The sequence below is a fragment of the Musca autumnalis genome, unplaced genomic scaffold (assembly GCF_047663935.1).
Source record: "Musca autumnalis isolate F117 unplaced genomic scaffold, ASM4766393v1 scaffold_1, whole genome shotgun sequence".
Taxonomy (NCBI): Eukaryota; Metazoa; Arthropoda; class Insecta; order Diptera; family Muscidae; genus Musca; species Musca autumnalis.
Window position 1 is genome coordinate 257,158,822 of NW_027411644.1, and position 23,813 is coordinate 257,182,634.

Consider the following 23,813-nt stretch of genomic DNA (forward strand, 5'->3'; position numbering starts at 1 on the left):
GAAATCGACCGGGCCGTGCAAGACATCTGCCCAGTATGCGGTATGGGCCCGCATGTCACAAAACTCCTTTTCAACTGGCCAGCCAAACCTACTCATCTAAGTCCAGTGGATCTGTGGTTACATCCCATCGAAGCAGCCACTTTCTTGGAACTGGAAATAGACCCAGAGCCAGATTGAACAGAAGAACGAACATACAAACATAATAACAAACACTGTTACAATAACAACAGCATTATATTAAAGAACCAATTGAAAAACAAAATATAAAAAAAAAACAATACATTATGTTTTACCCCCGTTTCCTTTCCAGCTACACTCTTTTACAAATAATTCTCTTACTGTATCTCATCATAAAGATTCAACTTAATTTTCGATCAACATTCGCATTAAAGGGTAACTCCTACAAAACAATCTCTTTCATACTTAATGCATATACCATAACCTCTAGAATTCATATTTGATATTTAAATCACATACTAAGATATAATTATCTGATCTGATTAGATTACTCCATAACCTCAAAATATATGAGTGTGTAATGCATTAAATTCCTAATAAAAACACCCTTCACCATCAAAAATCAAATAAAAAAATAACTTACCTGATGATTATCATTATTATAGCCACCATGTTCAAAACAGGGGAAATTTGGCAAATCATCACCGGGTGGTAGTTCTTCACAACCGACCTCATTAAGGGCACATTTTATCATATCCAATAGCTTTTGTTTTTGTTTCTCCTGACAACGTAGGGCGTTTAAGTCCTTTGATTGGCGACTGCAAGTAAGAAAGGCAAGGGTTAGTAAATTGAAACATTTAGCTGGGAATATAATATGGAATACTTTTGATTTTCCTTTAACGACTGGATGCCATTGCTGTTAATGCTACCATTTGAGGTTATGGAACCATTGGCTATGGGTGATCCACCATTGACATGTTCAATCATTTTCATTTGTTTCTCCTGGCAGTCTCGCACGAATAACTCCAATTCCAGTTGTTTGGTACGCAGCCAATCGACAGTTAAATTATCAACGGCCAATGTACTGGACTGTAGCTTTCCGGGGATATCTTTGATGAGAGATTCATCGAATTGAAATACAACAGGGGTGGTGGGTGATGTTCTGCAGAAAAGAAACAAAGAAAAGCAATATTTTTTGAAATGTATTTTTTAATGAATGGGAATTATAAGCAATATTTTCCAAAATAGGTTATGGATTTATTTTACAATATAGATACACTGGAGGCAGTGAAAAGCAAAAGTGTAAATCATTGGAATTTTTACAACACATCTTTCTCCTTTATGACATTTATCGACTTTTATAAAAGGAGCGATGTGTCGACCCCTTGTATAATTGTCGTTTAAGGCAGATTTTAATGGCCTGTTTCTTTAAGACGAATTACGGTCAAACTCCTGTTATTGTGCATATCTTTTTTGATTGAATATAAAAAATAAATTTAATATTTTTTCTAAAACAACAAAATTTGGTAGTAATTTGAAAGAATTTGGTTTCGAATCATCGTAGAGAAACAAGCCGTAAGTTTAAAAACGCAAACGCATGTTTTTCTATAATCGATTTTGACGTAGGGGATGGAAGATACCAAGGAACGGTCCTAACCGGCTTTAACATGGCAAAGCCCAGGATTTATCTTGGTCCCTCTTTCATCTCAAGTGGACACTGACCTCTCCGTGGTGTCACCTGCGGAACTGCCTTTAACACCCGTTAAAGGTAGTGAGCTAACATGTGCCGCCCGACACAAAGCATGAGTTTGGTTGCGGATTTGTAGTTGGTCGGAGGTTAAAACATCCGGTCTCCAGCTTCACCCCAGTGAATGAAAGACTCGCCGCAATTCGATTAAAAGCAAAATTCTTCAACATCAGCTTTATTTGCGCTCATGCTCCCACTGAAGACAAGGACGAACAGACCAGAGATATATTTTACGAGCGCTTAGAAGAAACTTATGACCGTTGCCCTGCCCATGACATTAAAATTATACTAGGCGATTTTAATGCCAAAATTGAAAAGGAGAATATCTTTGGCCCAACAGTCGGAAAATTCAGTCTCCACAGTGAAACATCTGACAATGGTATGAGGCTGATAGACTTTGCAGCTGCAAGAAACATGGTAGTTAGCAGTACCAGATTTAAGCATCTCGATATTCATAAGGGCACCTGGCTGTCGCCAGATCAAAGAACAAGAAATCAAATTGATCACGTTGTGATAGATGGAAAACATGCATCAATCGTGTTGGATGTACGATCGTTCCGAGGTGCAAACACAGAGACACGGACCCCTACTTTGTTGCAGCAAAGGTACGTACCAAATTAAATGTAGCAAACAAAGTGCGAACAGACACAACACGGAAGTTGGACATCGGTAAGCTGCAATCACAACAGATAGCCACAGCATATTCCACTCAACTGGCCCAACTGCTTAATCAAAGCTCTCCTCGTCCCGATAACATATCAGGACAATGGCAAAACATTGCCCACTCCATGCAAACAGCCGCAAAATCAGTACTTGGATACCAGAGACCTCAACCAAGGAGTGTCGTGCTGCTACCGAAGAGAAAAATGCGGCACATAGGGCTACTTTACAATCAGTAGGAACGCGTAGCGCACGAGAGAGGTATCGGGAGAAAAGGAGAGAGGAGAAACGTCTTTTCCACAGTAAAAAGAGAGAGATGGAAAAGCGGGAGTGTGAACAAATCGATATGTACAGGAGACAGAATGAAGTCCGAAAATTCTACCAAAGAGTGAAACATCAAACTGATGGCTTTGGAACTGGCACATCCTCCTGTAGAGACCAGCAAGGTAATCTGGTAACTGATACAGATAGTGTGCTAAGGATATGGAAAGAGCATTTTTCCAAACTGTTGGTACCCAATAGTAGCGAAGTAGACGAAGATACCACAAATCCAATGCCAGAAGATGGTATTGAATGTATACCACCCGGCCAAGATGAGTTAAAGACAGCAATAAACAGAAGAATAATAAGGCAGCAGGTGCTGATGGCCTACCAGCTGAGCCGTTTAAAACCGGAGGCGACACGCTAATAAGGTGTATGCATCAGCTAGTTAGCTCCATCTGGCAGTAAGAACGCGTACCCGACGATTGGAACCTTAGCATCCTTTATCCCGTCCATAAGAAAGGAGATAAGACTTTATGCTCCAACTATAGGGGCATAAGTCTTCTCCCTATCGCCTACAAGATAGTGTCAGGGATATTGTGCGAACGACTAAAGCCTATGGTCAACGAAATAATTGGACCATACCAACGCGGCTTTAGACCTGGTCCACCATTGACCAGATATTTACCCTGCGGCAAATCCTGGAAAAGACCCAAGAGATGCAGATCGACACCTACCACCTTTTTGTCGATTATAAAGCAGCCTTCGACAGCCCGCTACGTTCAAAGGTATTCCAAACCATGTCTGAATTTCGTATCCCCGCAAAGCTCATTCGGCTATGTAAAATGACTCTAACTGACACAAGATCTTCAGTTAAAATAGGAAAGAACCTCTCCGAAGTTTTGTACCAAAAGAGGTTTCAGGCAAGGAGACAGCCTTTCGTGTGATCTTTTCAACATCCTGCTAGAAAAGGTTATACGAGAAGCAAACGTCAAAAGAAGTGGCGTAATCGACACCAATAGCCACATGTTACTTGCTTATGCTGATGACATACACATCATTGGACGAACAGTAAAAGAAGTAACCGATACCTTTATGAAGGTCGAAGGAGAATCTGCTAAAGTGGGTCTGGCGGCAAACGGCGAGAAGACCAAGTTGATGGTGTCGACGCGCAATGCGTCCATTGAGATCGGACCAACTGTTGGTTCCTATAATTTTGAGGTAGTAAAAGACTTCGTATACCTCGGCACAGTCGTAAACACAACAAACGACATCAGTTGTGAATAAAAAGAATAATTGTATTGGCCCACAGATGCTACTTTGGCTTAAGTAAGCACTTCAAAAATAAAGCCACAACTCGTCAAACAAAAATAACGCTTTAGAAAACACTGATACTACCCGTGCTGTAGTGGGATTCTGTAACTCGTTTTTGCTGTTACCGACAAAAATCGGTAAAATTAAATCGCAAAATTTTGACTAAAAACATAAAGAAAAGTTGTCATCACTGTTTGTGTCGGTAGAGGCTAGCGACTACTTTTTATTCATCGTTAACTTACCGAAAAATTTCGTTAATTATCGAAATTATAAGCATTTTAATTTTACCGACAATTATCGATAACAGCAAAAATGAATTACAGAATTCCACTACTGATGTATGGTTCCGAAACCTGGGTACTTGCACAAGCAGATAAGGCAGTGCTTGGCGTGTTTGAGAGAAAAATTCTTCGAAAGATCTACGGACCGATCAACAAACGACATCAGTTGTGAAATAAAAAGAAGAATTGTATTGGCCCACAGATGCTACTTTGGCTTAAGTAAACCCTTCAAAAATAAAGCCACAACTCGTCAAACAAAAATAACGCTTTACAACGCGCGGTATTCCAAAAAGCGAAGCACGAAACATAGAATTGGAGATCTTTTCTTAGTTCGGTCTATGAAACAAATGTTCTGTAATGGGCCAGCTAAGTAAGTAAGTAGATTTTGAAATTAAATTATTTGGATTTTTGCTCAAATTTTGGTTTAACCAGGGGCTGGATTCTTGTTCTATGAAAATTGGAAATGAAAAATATTTCCTTTATATTTTTTTCATTTGACAGGTTTCTCCTTTATAAATGTTTTCATTTCATAGTTTCATAGAAATAATCCCCTGGTGAATCAATATTCTATTGAACTTTATGGATATGACCATCGACTTAATTTTTTTTGACCCGACACCTTCCGCCAACTTTCTATACTTATACTTCATTCACTTACCTATGCTTTTCGGTAAATTCCCGATATTCTTCACTTGGATTTATACTGTTTATCACATTATCGATACGTTTTTGAATTTCTTTAAATTTTTCCGATGTTAGATCACTGTGTTGGCTGGCCTCCTGTAAGATATTCTTCCATAGCAGAATGAAACTTTCTTGCACCGATTGCTGATGTTCCAATAGACCGGGTAGTAGTATGGTGCGAAAATCTTTTTCAACCTCTACCGCCTCCGTGATTGAGAGAACATATTCATTGTGTGTTAAATGTAATTTACGGCAGGCTTTTTGATATTTATCACGGACATCATCAACTTTACGACCACTGCGACCAGCTGGAAAAAGATGGGAAAATATTTTGGTAAGAAAATAATATGCGTTGAAAGCTGTCGAATTACGTACCTTTTATGTAATGTTCTTCAAATCGATCCCTCAGTGTCCTATAGCCATCCAAATGTTTTGTATATTCGTTTTTCTTTCGTACCACCTCTTCTGTGAGCTGGAAATAAAAGTGAAATAGGAAACTGTGAGTAAAAAGGTTTAAAAAATTGTGTAACTTTTATGAGGCTAATGATGAAGAGAAAAGTGAATGAGTAGAAATTTAGAACAAGTTCGAACTTGGGCTATATCGGTCAAACTTTGAAAAGTTCAAAAATGTTAGGTTAAACGTAGTGAAAATTCTGTTCGAGGATCGTCTTTTACAGATGATCCGGTCACTGATAAATGTTTCGTTTTTGCAGCTGCCAGATCAACTCCTGCTGGTATAATACCAAATACTTGAAATTTATTACGGCATACTCTATACTACCTGCACTTCAACATAAGCCAACATTTTTTTCGGTTTTTTGACACTAATAAGAAGAGGTAACCCCTTATACTACCCAGCAGAGGCTGCATAATATGGTGTACCAATCCAGGTGATCCAGATATCAGGAAACTGACGCTCGAGACCACTAGGTTGGTAAACGAGCACAAAATAAACATATGGCAAAAACACCTGAAGAGTTGTAATTTATGCACGGATACTTGATAGGTTCCCAAGCATGGTATGAGGCACGACCGGGTTTCTGTCATATTTGGCGACGATATAGTAATAGACACGCGGAAGTGCGCTTGTCGATTCACAGGCAGTTTGTGGAGCAACAGGAAAATGATAGAGCGAATAGAAGAGTTTCGTGTCGCATTAGAACTCTTCAAGCCGAAGATCCACCACCAGTCTGCATCGCTGAAGTTGCAAAAGTTATTCATTCCATGCCGAATTTCTACTGAACAAGTAAAAAAGTGACAGTCGGCTTTGCCGACAGAGGTATACCCTCAGCCAATGTGAATTGAAACTTTTATCTACGGACTGATAGAATGTATTTAACGTCTCTTCAGAATTTTGTGGCCCTTTTTCAACATTTGAACTTGCCGACAAAAATGTGGATTAGGAATTAACACAAATGTTGAACTTTTGTGGGGGAGGTACCCTTAGGGAGGACCGATATGGGACATTTTAGAAGTTAAACAAAATTTTGACAAAATATTAGGAGATCCAAAGTTTGGAATAAATTGGTTGCACCATTCAAGTGATATCGTCCTAACATTTTAGTGACATTTTTTAAATATTGGGGAAAAGTACGGGAAGTTGGGGACCGGTATTGCCCCATGAAACTATGTTTGGATAAAATATGACGAAGACCAAATGTTGCACCAAATCGGTAGAACAGTTCGAGAGCCACATGTGGTGACATAGGGCTTTTTACACCTTTCGGGATGTTTTCCCAAGAAATATGGACCTGCTCCTGAAAAAACTTTTACCGTCGTAATTGAGGTAGCGAATGCAAATCACTTCAACAACAAGTAAAAAACTATCAGTCGGCTTGGCCGACAGAGATATACCCTCAGCCTGCGTATATTGAAACATTTTTTTCCCAAAAAACGTATGTAAGTATTTGGAGAGTTTTAAAAAATTTGGGCGTATGAACCGGTAAAATGTTGATTAGGATTAAAGAGCAAAAGTTTTGCGGAGGAAATACTTAAAGGAATAGATCGACATTGACCATTATGGAAGTGGAAGCCACTACATATGGTGCCATAGGGGGTTTTTACACCCTGTTTGCTCAAGAAGTGTGGATGTGCCCCTGAAAAAACTTTTACCATCGTAATTGAGGCAGCGAATGCAAGTTGCTTCAACAAAAATTAAAGTGATTCGATAGCAGGTCTTAAAGTAAACTTATTCGAAATTTTGTTTTTTGTAGGTACTGGATGAAGTGAACAAATATAGTCCATATTTGAACCTGATCTATATCTGGTAGATATATTAGGATGTGTATAGTATGGACCAATTCGGCCACTCCCTTCAAAAGTTGCCGTACGAACAATTTTTTCCGAAAATTTTTGAAATTTTGTGGGGGAGGTACCTGAAGGAGTGGACCGACATGGTTTATCTTCGAACTTAAACTATGTTTGGACAAAACATTACGAAGGCCAAATTTTGAACCGAATCGGCAGATCCGTTCGAGAGTTATCTTGCGCTCCAACCACCTCACACGGTGTCATAGGGGTTTTTTGCACCTTTCAGACTATTTTCTCAGGAAGTATGGACTTGCCCCTTATAAAACTTATACCGTCGTATGGGGAGCAGCGAATACAAGTTGCTACAACAAAAATCAAAGCGATTCGAGAGCAGGCCCTAAACTGAACTTTTCCGAAATTTTGTGTGGGAGGCACCCGAAGGAGTGGACCGATTGAGTCCATATTTAAATTTCATCTAAGTCTGGTAGAACTTTCACGATGTACAAAGTGTGGGCCAAATCGGTTACGTCCTTCAAGAGTTATCGTGCGCACAAATTTTCCGAACATTTCCGAACTTTTGTGGGGGAGGTAACGGAAGGAGTGGATCGATATAACCCATCTTCGAACTTAAACTAAGTTTGGGCAAAATATTACGAAAACCAAATTTTGAACCGAATCGGTTGCTCCGTTCGAGAGTTATCGTGCGCACCAGCCAGCCAGACAGACGGACAGACAGACGGACGGACATGGCTAAATCAACTCCAAATTGTCTAAAACACATTTCGTCCAAACATACTTGGGGTCTAAAACCATTATTTCGATGGGGCACATTTTGCCCGTATAAAAGTGTATATACCCTCGTTAGCATAAATGCTGAGGTTATAAAAATGAGAGTAAAGGAGAATCTTAAAGGCTGATCTTTCTTCTCTCGCCAGTAGCAAATACACTCGAGGCCTTACCCACTCCCAGCTTTAGAGGATGTTACCAAATTGCCGATCACCGATACGGTCAGCCAGACCATCGTGCATGAGGATGGCTGACTTCCGTATCGTCAGTTGCTTTACAAATGACTGAAAATCAGCGAAGTATTATGTTTCTTAACGACGTTGTACTTAACAAATGCGAAACTACGTGTTTCAAAACGTCAAAAATACGCATTTTAACGCAGGTAAAAATCGAATAAGTATCATTTTTATTTCTGATACATTTAGTTGCATTTTCGAGGAACAATGTATGAGTGTGCAACTGTGAAAGCAACCGACGATACGGAAATCAGCCGATATTAACATCACCAAACTACGTCTTCGGTCACCAGTCATATGTGGACTTCAGAAACACGAAGTCAAGGCCCCGAAGAGTAAACAGGGAGTTCTGCGAGCCAGATGATATCAACTACTCTGGACTTTCGAAACCTCCATAGTGTCCCGTAACGACCCCTACAGCGATTCTGACTGGGGTACGGCGCATTCTATACTACGAGTATCTTGTCTGCTGGCACTCACTACCCTGCAAATTAATGTCTAGCAAATTAGGCAAATTTAAATGAGCAGCTTCAATGCAAACTGTTTCCGAATGCGATACTGAACTTGCGACAACTTGGTTTCAATACGTAATGTCATGCAGTGCGTAGTGCTCTTCAAGGTTGAAGAAACGGCGCGACAGCTACTGTGAACATGGATGTAGTATCCTATAAACTATTACACGATTTGAAGACATATAGGTCGATTTCCGAGTAGAAACGACCTGGACCGAAGTAACGCTCCTCTAATCGGTCAGCCTTTTTAATTCGGACGGTTCCAAGAAGAAACTCTGAAAAACTAGGTATAGAACACTTATACATGTTGGAAAACGAGTGTATTCCCAGCTGATGTCTTCGCGATCAGGAATACACAGGTTTGATCAAAAAGTTTGGATGCTGAGATCTTTTAATCTGTGACTATCTCTGTTGACAGCCAGATGCATCAAATCTGAAGATGTCTTTCGAATTGTTCGATTATACCCCAGCAAAATTTTATGGAAGTGGTTCCATGAGATGCCATGATTTCACTGGATCTTTTGCATTGGTTCAAATGAAGTCGTAAAAGATCCGATCTTTTCATCAGCATTTGAACCCATTCGAAGGAAGTCGTGAAAGATCCGATCGTTTCATCAGCATTTGAACCAATTCAAAGGAAGTCGTGATAGATCCGATCTTTTCCTTAGCATTTGAACCCATTCCATCGATCCAATAGAGATGAATTTTGTGTTTTTATTTTTACACATGTATACATTCTTTTATTTATCTAAATATGTACGTTTAAAGCAATGTAAGATTTATTATGCTAGGAAGTCCCAATCATTGAGCTAAAAGTAGAGTCGGACTGCACTCTTTGGTATTAGTCGTGTTCCTTTACGTGCCTGAGGTTACCAGTTTTTACCCGCAAAGTGTTTCCTTACTTTTAAAAGCATACAATTTATATGAGAGCAGTTCACCACTTTTACCACTTTTGCAACAATTACCATTTTTAAAAGTAAAGGAACAGACCAATTATAAAAGTTTCCTTGCCTGTTCTAGAGAACCCCGCTCAACAAGTCGATTTGTAGATCCCTACAAAACAACAAACATTTCCAAAACGTTGTAAAATAAAATTCACGAAATAGTAATCTGCAGTTGGAGTCAATGTCGAAATCTGCACTGATGGGAAGTAAAATCCTTTTGTAAGATGAATCAAAACCTGTTGCGGAGGAAGTAAACTCTGTTGCGTGCAGCGGCGGTGTTTAGACTGCAACAGCTGGGAAGTCAAGTTTCTCACTTAAATTTACAACCTGTCGCTTGCCAAACACATTGTTTCCGAAGTCTGGAAAATAGGCCAGCTACTGAAGCCCGAAAAGGATGCCAGCAAAGGTGAATCTTACAAACCGATTTCGCTTTTGTCGCCCGTAGTAAGGACCCTTGTGCCTTTATTTCTTCCAGCATCAGAAATAACTTTCCAGTTGCCGATCAATAGCATAGGATCCGTAAGCAGCACAACAACTGCGCTGAAGGCCATCTCCATATTAGCGAGGACTCACTCACAGCAAGCCGTGCGATGGAACAGTGATAGTGACACTTGATTTAGTAAAGCCCTTTGATATTGTCAAGCACCCTCGTTGTTTGATGTCATCGAGCAGACTACGCAGCGATGATGATAAATAAGTTATAGTTATTTCATTAATTCCTTTGAGTTAATAAAATAAAAAAAATGAAAATCATTTTTCAATACAGCATTTTCCATTTTCCGAACAAGACGTGAAAATTACATGCCAAAGGGTTGGTGAAAATGACATGCCAAAGATTAGTGAAAATGCTATTCTTGGGAATTGGTTAAGATGGCATGCCAAAGGATTGGTATAGATGGCATGCCAAAGAATTGTTGAAGATGCCATTCCATCGAGTTAGTAAAGATGACATGCTTAGGATCTGAAAATGAATTGCATCTTTTGAGGGTCACGCTCTTGTAAAAAGAATGAGTGAAGATGCTGAAAAAATGACATTCCATTTCACTTGCACCCATTCTTGAATAGCATCTTTGGCATCGAACATTTTGCTGGGTACATGCGAGTAGAAAATATGCGCGAGTGGGAGTACTCGAAGAGTAGAACCAAAGGTCCGATTTGCTGATTTTACTCGAGAATGAAAAGTACCTGAGAGTGGGAGTACTCGAAGAGATTACGAGTTTTACAAGAAGTATTTTGTTTTATTTGCTCGCGAGTACTCCTGTTTTAAAAATAAGTGTGGGGCGGAAAATGTTCGAAATAGAGCAAGAGTCTATTCTATTACTCTCGAGTAGAATTTAAAAGTGTATTTGGGAGCTCTGCATATAAGTTAAATTGAGTTAGATGAATAAAACACGTCTGTGGGGTGTGATGGTAGCCTAGTAGGGTACTTTCATTTGCGTTGGGCGCCAGTTAGGATCGTCTGTGTGGTGTGATGGTAGCCTGAACTTTTTTAACCGACTCTACTTAAAAACGAGTTTTCGTTATAGGACAATATTCCCCACATGGTTTTGGCGTGGTATTTCTAATATATATACTAGAGTGGTTTTAAAAAAATCTATGTCATAGTTTTATAGCCGGGGGTCGCCGCCAGTGTTGTTTTGTTAGATTTTAAGGTTGTCAACGTTTGAGCACAATCGGAATATGTTAACACGTGCCATTGAGGCCTCAAAGTTTCCACGGGCCATATATATATAGTTAATATTAAAATCCGAGCCGATTTTCACAATTTTGTAGGATAAGGATTAGATATATGATTTCATCGATGGCTTATAGTAAAATTTAGCGGAAGATATTTTTGTCTTTGACGTCATCCATCTAGAATGATGTTTTGTGGGACAACTTGGCATAAACTTACATAAAGTACAACATTAACCCTAAAACTAGGTCTTGATTTTTACAGATTCTTGGCGTTAAGGTAAGATTTAAAGTGTTAATATATTCTAGGACCTAGAGTAACATTTTATGACGAATATTGTAGAATATTCGGTTAGGAATCGATCACATTTTAAAGGCGATTTACATTTTTTTGGAAAAAGGGACCAAAAACGTCCCTTTATTACTCGCTTGAGACTTAAATTTTTTTAACCAAAAAATGTCTCGCATTTTTGGTATTAATATTGCCAAAGGCACTATATGTCTAAATCGTAAAAATTCCAAGCAATCCTAACTCGATTATTTCCAAAAATGTAAAAATAGGGGGAACTTCCCCTACGCATTGAGGGTACTTCCGACACATACAAATCGCCCCGGCCTAACCCTCAGCCTTAAGGCTAGAAAGGGTATATACACTTTCATACGGGCAAAATGTGCCTCATCGAAATAATGGTTTTAGACCCCAAGTTTGTTTGGACGAAATGTTTTTCAGACAATTTGAGTCGATTGAGCAATGTCCGTCCGTCTGTCTGTCTGGCTGGCTGGAGCGCACGATAACTGTCGAACGGATCAAACGATTCGGTTCAAATTTTGACTTTCGTAATATTTTGCCCAAACTTAGTTTAAGTTCGAAAATGAGCTATATCGGTCCACTCCTTCCGGTAGCTCCCACACACAAGTTCGAAAATTTTGGGAAAATTTGTGCGCACGATAACTCTTGCAGGGAGTAACCGATTTGGTCCATACTATGCCTATCGTAAAATGTGTACCAAACTTAGACAATGTTCCAATATAGACTCAATCGGCCCACTCCTTCGGGTACCACCCACACAAAATTTTGGAAAAGTTCAGTTTAGGGCCATCTCTCGAATCGCTCTGGTTTTTGTTTTAGCAACTTGTATTCACTGCCCTCCATACGACGGTACAAGTTTTATTAGGGGCAAGTCCATACTTCCTGAGAAAATAGCCTGAAAGTTGCAAAAAACCCCTATGACACCGTGTGAGGTGGTTGGAGTACCAGATAACTCTAGAACGGATCTGCCAATACGGTCCAAAATTTGGCCTTAGTAATATTTTGTCCAAACATAGTTTAAGTTTGAAGATAAGCCATATCGGTTCACTCCTTCAGGTACCTCCCCCACAAAATTTCAAAAATGTTCGGAAAATTTGTTCATACGGTAACTCTTGAAGGTAGTGGCCGAATTGGTCCATACTTTACACATCCTAATATATCTACTAGATATAGATCAGGTTCAAATATGGAATATATTTGTCCACTTCATCCGGTACCTCCCAAAAATTTCGGATAAGTTCACTTTAGACCTGCTATCGAATCACTTTGATTTTTGTTGAAGCAACTTGCATTCGCTGCCTCAATTACGATGGTAAACGTTTTTTCAGGGGTAAGTCCATACTTCTTGAGCAAACATCCCGATGGGTGTAAAAACCCCCATATGTAGTGGCTGGAGATCCTCTTCCATAATGGTCAATGTAGATCCATTCCTTTCAGGATCTCCTCCTCAAAACTGTTGATCAAATTCCCAAAATTTTTAAAAACCTCTAAATACATACGTTTTTTGGGAAAAAATTTTTTCAATATACAGGCTGAGGGTATATCTCTGTCGGCAAGGCCGACTGATACTTTTTTACTTGTTTATCATAATTTTAGAAAATATTCTAAAAAAAAGTTCGCTTAAATATCATTTTGATCCATCCCCCCAATTCTGCATTAATTTTGAATTCCTTAACAATAAAAATTAGGTTACTTGATGGCTGTCGAAGAAAACTGCTCAAAAACATGTTGACCAGGTCAATATTTTTAACCCACTGCCACAATTACGTTTCATTTCATTGCAATTTTGTTGTTGTTGTTGGTGATTTGTGTTATCGTGTTATTGGCGTAACAATTGAAATTGAAGAAACAAGCCCCCCTTCAGGCGCGTGTTGGAACTTTTGTTTTTTGGCGCAAGTATCAGCACAACGAGATATAGTCTGGATTGAATTTCAAAAAATAAACGTATGCATGACGTAAAACAACGACATTCAAAAACAATTAAGCTTAGGGGGGAATAAATATGTGTTTGTATTTCATAAGGCCAAAATTCGAGTGTTGTATTGTTGTGGGCTAAGTGTAACTTGAAATGCAAAATACTCGAATTTCTCATCACTTCCACGAGTTGTTGAATTTGAACTGATTTGTTGTTGTTGTTGCTGTTGTCGTCGTGTTGGTTGGTTTTTATTTCTGTGGATTTGATTTTCAATGAAATGTTTAATGGTTTTTAAACAGCTATAACACATTACTCCAACAACACCAAACGTACATATTTACAAGGCACCATCACACCTATTAAATATGTAGAAGCAATTAAACACATCTACAGTGGCTCCAAGGTAAGAAATCTTAAGTTCTTCTTTAAAAAATGATGTTATACCCTCCAAACTTAATTAAAGTTTGAAAATGGGTCCCCTCCTTCAATTAAGTGCACTTTAAGGGCTCATCGAGAAATGTTTCGAAACTTTTACCGAAGGTAGTCCTTGTGGTCCCAATTAATATGATATATGTAGGTATGTTTTTTCGAGGATAATGGTTCAAAAGCTCTTACGGTTTCTGCGACTACCAACTCAACCAACTGATGAGCACGATAAGTTTCGAATAACGTAACCGAGTCGGTCCGAATTTTACACATTGTAGAATTTCTCTCAAACTTGCATAAATTGTTATTCCTACTGGTAGGTTCACACCAGTTCAAAATCGCTTATCTGCAGATACTCCTTTTGGTCCTGATTATAAGCAAATATATATTTTTGTGGGCAAGCCCGTACTTGTCCCACTTGTATGAAAAGGCGTGCCAAAAATAGTTCTAATCGAACTACCGAAATTTTAAACATAGGTTTATAACGAGGCGAAGATATAGAAACAAATGTTAGTGGATGTAGGTTCACATTTAAGTAAATATAAAGGTACCGCCCGATTTTTGGTATTTTGACGAATTTAGACAAATTTTCCAAACGATTTGGTTGAAATTTTGCATATTGAGTTCAGAGAGAATAAAATAAATCCTCGCAAAAAAATGTTCCATATAGGTCCACGTTTAGGTATAGCTCCCCCACTGCATGCGTCCCTGAAATCGGTCAATTATATGATGGTCATTGTAGCCAATGCTAATAGAGTTGGGTAATTGAACGACCTAGTTCACTGTCCTAGTTCAAAAACGTATGAGTAACATCATACAAACTAACGTGAGATATTAAGTATACACATTTTGTTCAAACAAACGACCGGTGTCCAATGAACTAGATTGTGAACTAGGTCGTTCAATTGCCCAACTCTAAATGCTATATCTTATTAACATTGTATTTACTACAAGTTAATATAATAAATAAATATTATAAAATAATATATCGGTCAACTATTTCGGAGTAGGACCCCCCTGTAAAATGCAACAAATGTTTGCTTAAGTCAAGTTTGTGGATAGATTTGACATTATCACCGATGCTATTACTTGTGCTTCTTATTACATATTTTAGAGGACATTATCATACCAGCTGAGATAATGGCAAGAATGCTGCCTAACTTTACGCATCGTAATATTTTCCATAAAGGGTGCCACCGTGGGGCAATGAAAAGCAGTCCGCTTTGCACTCAGAAAAACTGCCGTTCGATTCCGAAACCGGGCAAAAACATACTTTCCAACGGTAGAAAAATACCCCTCAGTGTAATGGCGATATTTCCTGAGTATTCTAGATAAAGTAGGTCCCATATAATTGAGCTAATATGAATTGGAGTGCACTTATTGATATGAGAGAAGTCTCCCGTGTCCCTTCGGGGATGTGTATAGGAAAATATTTATTTATTAAAACCAAGTGGCTTAACTTGATTAAGTGGCTAGATAGGATTAGTTGACTAGACCTTCTTAAGTAATGCAACATTTGTACATTATTGAGTAAATCGTGAAAAACGGCTAAAGTACTCAGGAACAGTCATGGTGGCTCAAATGGCCTTAAATGCCTTTGATACCTCCACCTATGCCAAGCTGTTCGAGAACATTGAAAAGACTTCCCTCACGCCGTGTTTGAAATTTGGTTAATCAACTATATGTGCGGACGCTAGTCGTTTTCGGAATACAGAAATAAGAAGTGGAAGACCCGTAGAGTTAACCAGGGAGTTTTCTAAGGCGGGGTTATATCTATTGTACCTCTATTTTTCTGAAATTCCACACTCTCTGGATGGCATTTGCCACCAGATCAGAAGTAGGAACAAGGTCCTCAAGTCGATGGCCGGCAGTACATGGGTTGCTGAAAAATAATAAATGTTAGCTTTCCTGCCACACTCTTGTTTACGGACTTCTCCCACCCATGCACGTCAAGAAAGATCTTCGTGATCTTCTGAGAGAGGTCAAAAAGTACAATGGGGGACCACTGCATCTACGAGCCTGTCAGGCAGAGTTGGATAGCATTTACTTGATGCGGTAGCACAGACAATTAAACAATATAGTATGAATGCAGTGCTCGGATGCCACCCCCTTCCATCGGAACAAAAGAACGCCAGCTGCCACTGTTTCGGGTACTTCCCACAAAAAGTTTGGAAACAGTTGACACCATGTTGTGTATGCGGACATAGTTACTACGGTACAATTTTTTTGTGGCATGACCATATATCCTGAGAAATTCGCCCAAAAACTCAAAAAAACCCTATAGACCACTATAGATTTATTTTCTTCAGGTCAATGACTGTGGGGTATATCTCTGACGACAAAGCTGACTGATACTTTTTACTTGTTAAATATTTACAGCGAATAAATCCTGCGATTCTAATTACAACAGGATATTTTTGGGGAGGCCGATTATAACTTCCCCGAAATTTGCCAAAAATTCTCTGGATCCACCCAGAGCTCCAAAAAACAGCCTCAAGTAGTGTTCATGTAATAAATTAAAGATTGATGATTTTATTGGTGTAGACTCGACTCTCTGTTTTGGTTGTATATTAGGCCCAATGTTTTTTTATGCCTTCACCACAAATTCGTAAAAATATGCGCTTAAATCCAATCCATTCGTATGTAACGCGGATCTTAGATCCTTCTGAAAATTTTTGTTGCTTTTGGTTGTATTTTTCCGATAACGAAATGCTGTTTATTTTTTTATTAGGGATATGTTCATAGAATATGTAGGTCCACTACTCCTTTTGTATACCCTCTACCATAATATGGAGGGTATAACAATCTGGTGTCGATTGTTCATGAAAACACAAGTGAGGATTGATGTTGACTGCCGGAGGAGCACTTTGTCTCACTGTGATCTTATCTGATAGTTACATAACGTGTTAGAATGGAGATCACTACTTGTGATCTTATCTGATGGTTATGTAACGCGTTAGATTGTAGATTACAAACTGAGCGATTTTATTGAATTTTGTTCTAGCTTAAGTACTCATCGTGAGAAGAAATAGTAGGGCGTAAATAAATTAGTAATAGTTTACAGTTGCATAAAATGGTTGTTTTACAAAAGTAGTAGAATAAATTATTTACATAGTTGCATTCTGTCAGTTAACTTTAAAATACAATGAATCAATCACAATGGGAAATTGGAATATTTACAAACTCACAATGACAAACGTACAAAACTATGAAAATTGTTACTATTGAAATGTAGAGGGCATAAAAGTGTAATTATTGAAATATGGATTGCTTCAAGGGTATAATTAAATTTGTCATGCCGTTTGTAACACATCGAAATATTCGTCGGAGACCCTATAAAGTATATATTCTTGATCAGCATACAATTCTTTGTCGATAATCATGTACGTCTGCCGAAATCCAGCTATTTTTAAAATAGAGCTTTGTAATTTGGTATTGAAGTTTCTATTACTCCCAGGATGTTTGATATTGAAAATGAGCTATATCGGTTCACGTTTTGATATAGCCCCCATCGAACGGTACCTTCCTAATTTCGGTATTTTGAAGGTTGTGGGCTCAATATCACACCGAAATGGTTGACATTTGGTATTTAGTATCCCTTGGGGGTATAAAATATTCCACTTGAAATTTGTCGGTATAGGTCCACGCCTTCATATAACCCCCATAGAACGGTAACTCCCTATTTGCGGTAATGTGAAGGTTGTGTCCTCAGTATCCCACCGAAATGGCTGAAATTTGATATTTAGTTCTCGTTTGGGGTATAAAATATTCCACCTGAAATTTTTTCGGTATAGGTACACGCCTTCATATAGACCCCCTGAACGGTACCTCCCGATTTTCGGTATTTTGAAGGTTGTGTCCTCAGTATCCCACCGAAATGGCTGAAATTTGATATTTAGTCCTCGTTTGGGGTATAAAATATTCCACCTGAAATTTGTCGATATAGGACCACGCCTTCATATAGCCCCCATAGGACGGTATCTCCAGATTTGCGGTATTTTGAAGGTTGTGGGCTCAATATCACACCAAATAGGCTGAATTTTGCTTTTTAGTCTTCATTTGGGTTATAAAACTTTCCAACTGAAAATTGTGGGTATTAGTCCACTCCTTCATATAGCCCCCATAGAACGGTACCTCCCTATTTTCGGTATTTTGAAGGTTGTGTCCTCAGTATCCCACAGAAATGGCTGAAATTTGGTATTTAGTCCTCGTTTGGGGTATAAAATATTCCATCAGAAAATTGTAGGTATTAGTCCACGTCTTCATATAGCCCCCATAGAACGGCACCTCCCTATTTTCGGTATTTGGAAGGTTGTGTCCTCAGTAGCCCACTGAAATTAGTGAAATTTGGTATTTAGTCTTCGTTGGAAGTATAAAATGTTCCACCAGAAAATTGTGGGTATTAGTCCACGCCTTTATATAGACCCCCTGAACGGTGGTTCCCGATTTTCGGTATTTTGAAGGTTTAAGCCTCACTAACACAATGAAATAGCTGAAATTTGATATTAAGACATTGTTGGAGGTATACAACTTTCCACCTGAAATTTGTCCATATAGGTCCACGACTTCACTATAGCCCCCATAGAAGGTTACTTCCCTTTTTTTAAGGCTGTGGCCTCAATATCCCACCGAAAAGACTAAAATTTGGTATTTAGTCTTCCTTGGGGATATAAAATATTCCACCTGACATTTTTTCGGTATAGGTTAACGCCTTCACTATAGCCCCCATAGAACAGTACCTCTCGTTTTTCGGTATTTTGAAGGTTGTGGTCCCACCGAAGTGACTGAAATTTGGTATTTAGTCTTCGTTGGGGCTATGAAAGTTTCCACCTGAAATTTGTCGGTATAAGCCCTCATCTTCATATAACTCCCATAGAACGTTACCTCTTGATTTTCGGTATGTGTTTTAAAGATTGTGGTCTCAATACCACACCGAAACGGCTAAAATTTTGCTATTTAGTCTTGGTTTGGGTATACATGTTTCCAAATGAAAATTGTCGGTATTGCTCCACGTAGAACTAAATGGCCCTCCAAATTTTCGGTATTTTGAATATTTTGACTTCAATATCCCACCGAAATGGTTTAAATTTGATATTTAGTCCTCGTTGGGGGGCGTAAAACTTTCCACCAAAAATTTGTAGGTATATGCCCACGTCTTCATATAGGCCCCATAGAACGGTACCCTACGATGTTCGAAGTATTAGTCCCATTTTTTAAACGGAATAATTGAAAGGTACAAGACATTTATACAGGTACAAAACATCCCTTGCAAAAAATCAGACAGTATAGGTTCACTAGAGTGGTTTTAAAAAAATCAATGTTAGATTTTTGTATGCGGCACTCTCCTAAAGTGTTTAGTTTTGTTAAAAAATGAGATTGCCAAAGTTTGAGCTCAATCGGAATATGTTAACACGTGTCACTGGGGCGTCAAACATTTCATGGGCCCCTTATATAGCTAAAATTAAAATCTGACCCGATTTTGAAAATTTTTTGTAGGATTACTTGTTTATTTACAAATTTGTATAGGACCAAAGGCGAATTTTCACAAAATCACTCTACAGACCACATTTATTGCCCAATCGATGGAAACAGTTTACCAGTTCTTTGTAGTGGCTAAACAAGTAATCCTACAAAAAATTTTCAAAATCGGGTCAGATTTTAATTTTAGCTATATAAAGGGCCCATGAAATCTTTGAGGCCCCAGTGGCACGTGTTAACATATTCCGATTGAGCCCATATTTGGCAATCTTAATTTTTAACAAAACTAAACATTTTAGGAGGGTGCCGCATAAAAAATCCGACATCGATTTTTTCCCTTTGAGTTAAAACCAGTCTAAGGTTTGAGTTAAAACCAGTTAAGGTTCAATACAGCTCGTGGTGGAGGGTATAAAAACTTCGGTCCGGCCGAACTTAATGCCGTTCTTACTTGTTAATTGTGCAGTTGCCTTAAGTCATACATTTTCGGCCAAAGGATCTGGCCGAAAGGATCTGTGAAAATAATGGGTTCGTAGGTTGAATTGTAAGTAGCCACGGGCGAACCAAAAAATAATATATAAACTCGTTAATTGGTAATGGAAGTTTTCAGTTGTGGACCATTTCAAATCTTTTTGTTATTTTCAACACCACTGAGCCACTGTATGGTAATTATTATTCATGGCATGCATTTTACCTCCTCTTTTGCATACGAGGCTAATGGGAGGAATGTTATGGGATTCGATTGGAATTGACTTCTTTTCTGCTTTTCAAGTGAGTTCAAGAAGTGGTGTGTGTGTTTCCAACTGATTGTTTATCCACACATTATGCTCTCACTCTCTTTCCACATACTACTATATTTCTTCTTCATCGTCGTCGTTTCTTTAAGTGATTACGTCTTTAAGGTAAATATTATTGAACGTGCAGTTTCCATTTTCTTTGAAATATTTTCACGTATTCTTCGACAAAAAGCAGCAGCAGCTTGTTTTTACTCTACGAGTATGTGGTAATGTTGGTGGCAGTGATTGTTTACCGCTTCACGGGTTGAGGCATTATATAAATATTCAGAAAATATTATGCCAATACTCTTTTGGTGCTAATCGAAGAGAAGCATATTTTGTTATTCTTGGCAGGTATGTATGTCGCCGCTAAGAATTATGACGTCGTTTTTTTTTTTGTCACCACAAATGAATGAATAATAATAAAAATGCAACAAATTAACATACATCCATTGAAAATATAATTTAATAATCAATAATAAAAATAATAATCATTTAATAACGGGTTCGATAAAATACAAAAAAAGAAATAACACGTTTTTATGTTAATAATCGGATTCTTTTAAATAATACATACATAAATAATACAAATGTATGCAATGTAAAGAATGTAAGTACATATGTATTTCACGAGAATTGCTTGACAGGTGTATTTGTTTTGCCACTCTTAAGAGCAGTATATGCGGAAGATATGTTTAGACCAGCGACGACCACAGAAATACAACCAAAGCGAAGACATGTATGAACGTATGAGTGAAAAAAGCAACAACCACATTATGTTTTTGTTTGTTTTCATTCATTTACACTGTACGTGAGAGAGAGAAGCAAATGCAAAAACAACTCAGTGGGCGCCCTCACTATACGATCTAAGCAAAGAAGCTCGTCCCTGGTTTAGACTGGCTATCATATTTTCTTAAACGCAGGAACAAGGCTATATAAAAAGCTTTAATAATTTTATAATTTAGAAAATTTTTTGTTACTAGAGTAGTAACTCACTATGTGATACATGGTGTGTTTCATTTACGATATAGGTACGCATTTAATTTTTAGTAATTCAAAGTATTTATATATTATATATTAAGTTTTTATATCATTAATTTAGAAATAGCATATAATATGGACGCCATGTCCTTTTTGTCAAAATGAATAAATAATTAATATGTACAAGTTATCAACACTTTGGTAATAAGGCAAATTAAAGCAAATACATTTTAAAATTCTACAATGTTGAACATATTTTCACTATATTTTTGACATGTTAAAAGATTTGTACATATTCCTTTTATTACAAACAAATTTTCAGCTGTTGTCATAACTCAGTCACATTTTGGCAACACAACTGTCCATAAACAGATTTGATGTTTCAGAATTAATAAATTTGTAATGACTGTATACAACGAATGTATGTATAACAACAAAATAGTGTTTGAAGAATTATATTGAGTTTATAGTAGGCGGAGGTTATTGTTCGAAAATCAGACGAGGGAGAGGGAACCAAATGTACTTTTATGAAAATGCATGTCGGTTTATTTGACAGGTTTTGTTAATGAAACTGGGTCAAGTTAATTGAAATAGCTTTTTGCTAAACACAAAACTCGATGATCAATCAACTTATATTTTTTTTTAGAAATGTTTTTCAAGAATTTTTGGTGTTATACAGTGCGCGAAATAATTACAACGTCAGAGTGTAATGATAATGTTTCGATTGATTTTGGGAAAATACCAAGGAACGATCCTGGTAGTTTTTATTATTTTAGCCGTTGTAATAAATAACATATCTAATTGGCCAATTCCGATTTACTTTTCCGATTCATTACTTTGTCTTTATACCCTACAAAACTATATACCCTACCAAAAGTATTGACATTTTTGGAGAGAAATTACCAGCAGGAATGGTCCGTCATCAGAATTCGAGACTCCCACCAATAGCAATCTCAGACGCAGCGAATAACTCCACTCGTTGTTGTTCTAATCCATGAAAGTGCACAATTTTTGGAATTGGAATGGAATGGACTCCGAGGTGAGATCAATGAAATTATGGACTTTGTAAGTCGGAAGAAAATGCAGGCAACCAAGCTCAACAAAAACTGCAGACAAAAATTGTGCGCTAAGCAACAGGGGAAAAGAACAGCCCTAAGGATAGTTCCTAATCTAAACCAGTGATGGCCACCAACAACAACTTGCCTATGCCCGCGGGCATACGACACACACGTACACTGTAAACACATTCGATCGGTTAATGCATTGTTTACGTTTCCACTAACACTAGCGCAAGTTATAATCTGCAAATGTGTGTTTTTGGTCATCGCTGATCTAAACAGAGGCCCCGGTCCTATTCACAGCAGAGGACATCAGCGTTGCTATCAAGAGAGCTAGACCATCTAAAGCCCTGGGGCCTGATGCCATTTCCATGCTCATATTGAAAAATATTGGCAAAGCTGCAAAAAGCTTCTTAGCAGCAATCCTGACTCTATCGGTCAATAGATCAGCGATTCCAAATATCTGGGAAATGGCGAGGATATATCCGCTACCAGAATCTGACGAGCCTGCTAGCAAAGAAGATTCATATCGTCTGATCTCCCTCTTGTTGCCGCTAGCCAAGATTTTGGAGTCTCTACTGCTACCCATCATATCCTCTTGCAGCACAAAACCAGCAAGGATTGAAAAAGGCTCACAACCCCGCAACATTCCTCACAGATGTCGTCAACAACATTGCAACATTGCATTGGACTTAAATCAAACAAGGACGATAGTCGTAGCTCTAGACTTGCCAAATTCATTTGACACAGTCGACCATGCAGTGTTGTTTCTCGATATTTGAACTCCACATGGTCTAATATGATGTATATATGTATACTATATTAAAGGCGGGCAGGCATGTGTGGAATTCATAGGGCGAAGTCCAAATGTCGGTAAGTTGAACAGGACGTTCTACATGGAAGTGTATCATCTCTGCTTTTATAACTTTTACTTCTCAAAATGTCCTTTCCCTCTAAACGGCGTAAAACTGGTGACTTACACAGATGACTGCACCATTATGGCCACTGGCTGGAGAATAAAATCATTGCCTACCATGCGTATCAAGTCAGAATTATTTCCGACGTGGAAGATATCAGCGCGCAGTGCAGACACATTTTCTCCTGTCCAGAGCGACCTACAGATATACGCAAAATTGTTCTGTGGCATCAACCTGTAGAAGTGCAGCTCGGCACCCAAATACACAATTTCAGACCAGTAACCCTCACCCCATCCATCACATTGATTCTCATGACACAATCTCTGATTAATTTATTTCTCCTCATTTCATCTTTTGGAACCCAGAGAAATCACGAACGTATCATCCGAACTCTTACAACAGTTTTCCTCTTGTACCAATCTTTCAATACAGACCTATCTAGCTGATCCTGGGGGTAGCAGTCATGTGTGGAACTGCCAAAGCGGAGTTGCTTAACGTGTACACACCGCCGATTAATAGTTGTACTTCAGGTTATAGGCCCAACATTTGCCCGTTCTTGGACGGTCATAACCACCTCGTCTTAGTTGAATTTAATGTTCATAATGAGTTGTGGGTGCCACCGTGGTGCAGTGGTATGCACACCCGCCT

At 38.4% G+C, this 23,813-nt stretch overlaps 1 protein-coding gene across 6 annotated transcripts in view; it reads right to left on the reverse strand.

Moving 5' to 3' along the window:
- FER (tyrosine-protein kinase Fer) overlaps positions 1–23,813 on the reverse strand; it is a 287,316-nt gene that overhangs the window by 33,870 nt on the left and 229,633 nt on the right. For all 6 annotated transcript variants that reach the window (XM_073960882.1, XM_073960880.1, XM_073960878.1 and 3 more), the window contains exons 4-7: positions 5,281–5,377; positions 4,880–5,213; positions 842–1,120; positions 602–776 (exon numbers count right to left, since the gene is read on the reverse strand). In XM_073960882.1, the coding sequence (XP_073816983.1) occupies positions 602–776; positions 842–1,120; positions 4,880–5,213; positions 5,281–5,377 (885 nt within the window). The remainder of the gene's footprint in view (positions 1–601; positions 777–841; positions 1,121–4,879; positions 5,214–5,280; positions 5,378–23,813) is intronic.